The sequence below is a fragment of the Cynoglossus semilaevis genome, unplaced genomic scaffold, assembly GCF_000523025.1.
Source record: "Cynoglossus semilaevis isolate Cse_v1.0 unplaced genomic scaffold, Cse_v1.0 C18864654, whole genome shotgun sequence".
Lineage (NCBI taxonomy): Eukaryota > Metazoa > Chordata > Actinopteri > Pleuronectiformes > Cynoglossidae > Cynoglossus > Cynoglossus semilaevis.
The window spans coordinates 1-545 of record NW_007592285.1 but is presented as its reverse complement, the minus strand read 5'-3'; the positions used below and the strand labels follow the sequence as shown (position 1 = coordinate 545).

Below are 545 nucleotides of genomic sequence, written 5' to 3'. Positions count from 1 at the left end.
TTTTTTTGTGGATTTGTCTTTATGATAGCGTGTTTTATTGCCCTTCTTTACCTGTAAGACTCGTATCATCCAAACAAACTGGAATGCGTTACGTATGCTGTCCATTCCTCAACAGGTGTATGAAGAGCTGAGAATCATTGGAGCTGCTGCAGCCGAGGCCAAGGCCAGGAGGATTCTGGCCGGTCTGGGTTTCACCTCTGAAATGCAAAACCGACCCACTAAGAGATTCTCTGGAGGCTGGAGAATGAGAGTCTCCCTGGCCAGGTACGTCGTCGCACCATCTGACTGATGCAACCGTTCGGAGGAAACTCTCCTTTCATTTACTTTGACCTTCTGTTCTGGCAGAGCTCTGTTCATGGAGCCCACACTCCTGATGCTGGATGAACCCACGAACCACCTGGATCTGAACGCCGTCATCTGGCTCAACAAGTGAGGAGAAATTAAGACTGATTCACAGATGATCAAATATACTCGGGCTGGTTTTGTTTTCGCCGTTTATGAATAGATTTAAGTCACATGCGTCAAACTCAAGGCCCGTGGGCCAA

At 47.9% G+C, this 545-nt stretch overlaps 1 protein-coding gene across 1 annotated transcript; it reads left to right on the top strand.

The window, feature by feature from the left end:
* Window positions 1-65: 65 nt before the first annotated feature.
* LOC112486705 (ATP-binding cassette sub-family F member 1-like) lies at window positions 66-476 on the top strand. The gene is made up of 2 exons (XM_025054032.1): window positions 66-264; window positions 346-476. The coding sequence occupies exons 1-2, from the start codon at window positions 95-97 to the stop codon at window positions 431-433; spliced, it is 258 nt and encodes an 85-aa protein (XP_024909800.1). The 5' UTR covers window positions 66-94; the 3' UTR covers window positions 434-476.
* Window positions 477-545: the final 69 nt, after the last annotated feature.